The sequence below is a fragment of the Etheostoma cragini genome, unplaced genomic scaffold, assembly GCF_013103735.1.
Source record: "Etheostoma cragini isolate CJK2018 unplaced genomic scaffold, CSU_Ecrag_1.0 ScbMSFa_4663, whole genome shotgun sequence".
NCBI lineage: Eukaryota > Metazoa > Chordata > Actinopteri > Perciformes > Percidae > Etheostoma > Etheostoma cragini.
Genome location: NW_023269056.1, coordinates 70,044 through 71,116, shown reverse-complemented (window position 1 = coordinate 71,116; position 1,073 = coordinate 70,044). Strand labels below are relative to the sequence as shown.

Here is a 1,073-nt window from a genome sequence, read left to right as displayed (position 1 = left end):
GTGTGTGTGTGTGTGTGTGTGTGTATGAAGAGACAAAGACCTGATTACGTCTGTTTCCTGTGACATTTCCCAGAATGCGTTTGTGGAGTTGTACGGTGAGTCCAGACCTCCAGTCAGGCCCTGGTCCTGGTCTCTGAGGACAGTGGTTGGACTGGCTGTACTGGGAGCAGCTGGGATCACACTGGGAGCCCTGTTCACACACACCTGATTAAGTCCAGTCAGGTCCAGGTCTCTGAGGACAGTAGTTGGACTGGCTGTAATGGGAGCCCTGTTCACACACACCTGATTAAGTCCAGTCAGGTCCTGGTCTGTGAGGACAGTAGTTGGACTGGCTGTAATGGGAGCCCTGTTCACACACACCTGATCCAGACCTGATCCAGTCAGGTTCTGGTCTCCGAGGACAGTAGTTGGACTGGAAGCCCTGTTCACACACACCTAATCCAGTCCAGTCCGGTCCAGGTTTCCGAGGACAGTGGTTGGACTGGCTGTACTGGGAGCCCTGTTCACTCACACCTGATCTAGTCGTCAGACCCTGGTCTCCGAGGACAGTAGTTGGACTGGGAGCCCTGTTCACACACACCTAATCCAGACCGGATCCAGTCCCGTCAGCCACATCAACCTATGACCCCCCAAGATTCTTCGGCCATTGCACCCAAAGAAAATGTGGCATCATGTTCACAGTGGCTCCAGACCCCCCCAACCCAACCCCACCCCCCCGAGAGTAGGCTACAGAAACCTCAGATACTGGACTGGACTGGACCAGGGGTGTTATAAGGCTTCTGTGCATGCATTAAGGGCTTTTTACGGGGTTAATGTCTCCCCTCAAAGTTCTCTGTACGAGGAACAATAAATGATCAGTTCTTTCATTGAATTTGTTTGTTTTTTATTAAATTTCATAACATTTGAAAAAAAGAAACTTGATAAAAGAACATTAAAAAAATAGTGACAGATTTATTTATAGTATCAATTCATAACAAGTTATCTTAAACCACTTCACAGATAGAGCAGGTCTAGACCTCTCTATAATTTACAGATAGAGCAGGTCTAGACCACTCTATAATCTACAGATAGAG

The 1,073-nt window shown here is 48.2% G+C and overlaps 1 protein-coding gene and 1 long non-coding RNA gene across 2 annotated transcripts in view; one reads left to right on the top strand and one right to left on the bottom strand.

The window, feature by feature from the left end:
* Positions 1-93: 93 nt before the first annotated feature.
* Positions 94-626, bottom strand: LOC117941253. Its single transcript, XR_004655884.1, has 2 exons — positions 592-626; positions 94-204 (listed from the first exon to the last, which is right to left on the bottom strand). It is a non-coding gene; the product is annotated as an uncharacterized LOC117941253 (long non-coding RNA).
* Positions 627-671: 45 nt separating this feature from the next.
* LOC117941255 (ribonuclease inhibitor-like) overlaps positions 672-1,073 on the top strand; it is a 4,432-nt gene continuing 4,030 nt past the window's right edge. Inside the window, exon 1 of the mRNA XM_034866320.1 lies at positions 672-721. Within this exon, the coding sequence (XP_034722211.1) occupies positions 672-721 (50 nt within the window). The remainder of the gene's footprint in view (positions 722-1,073) is intronic.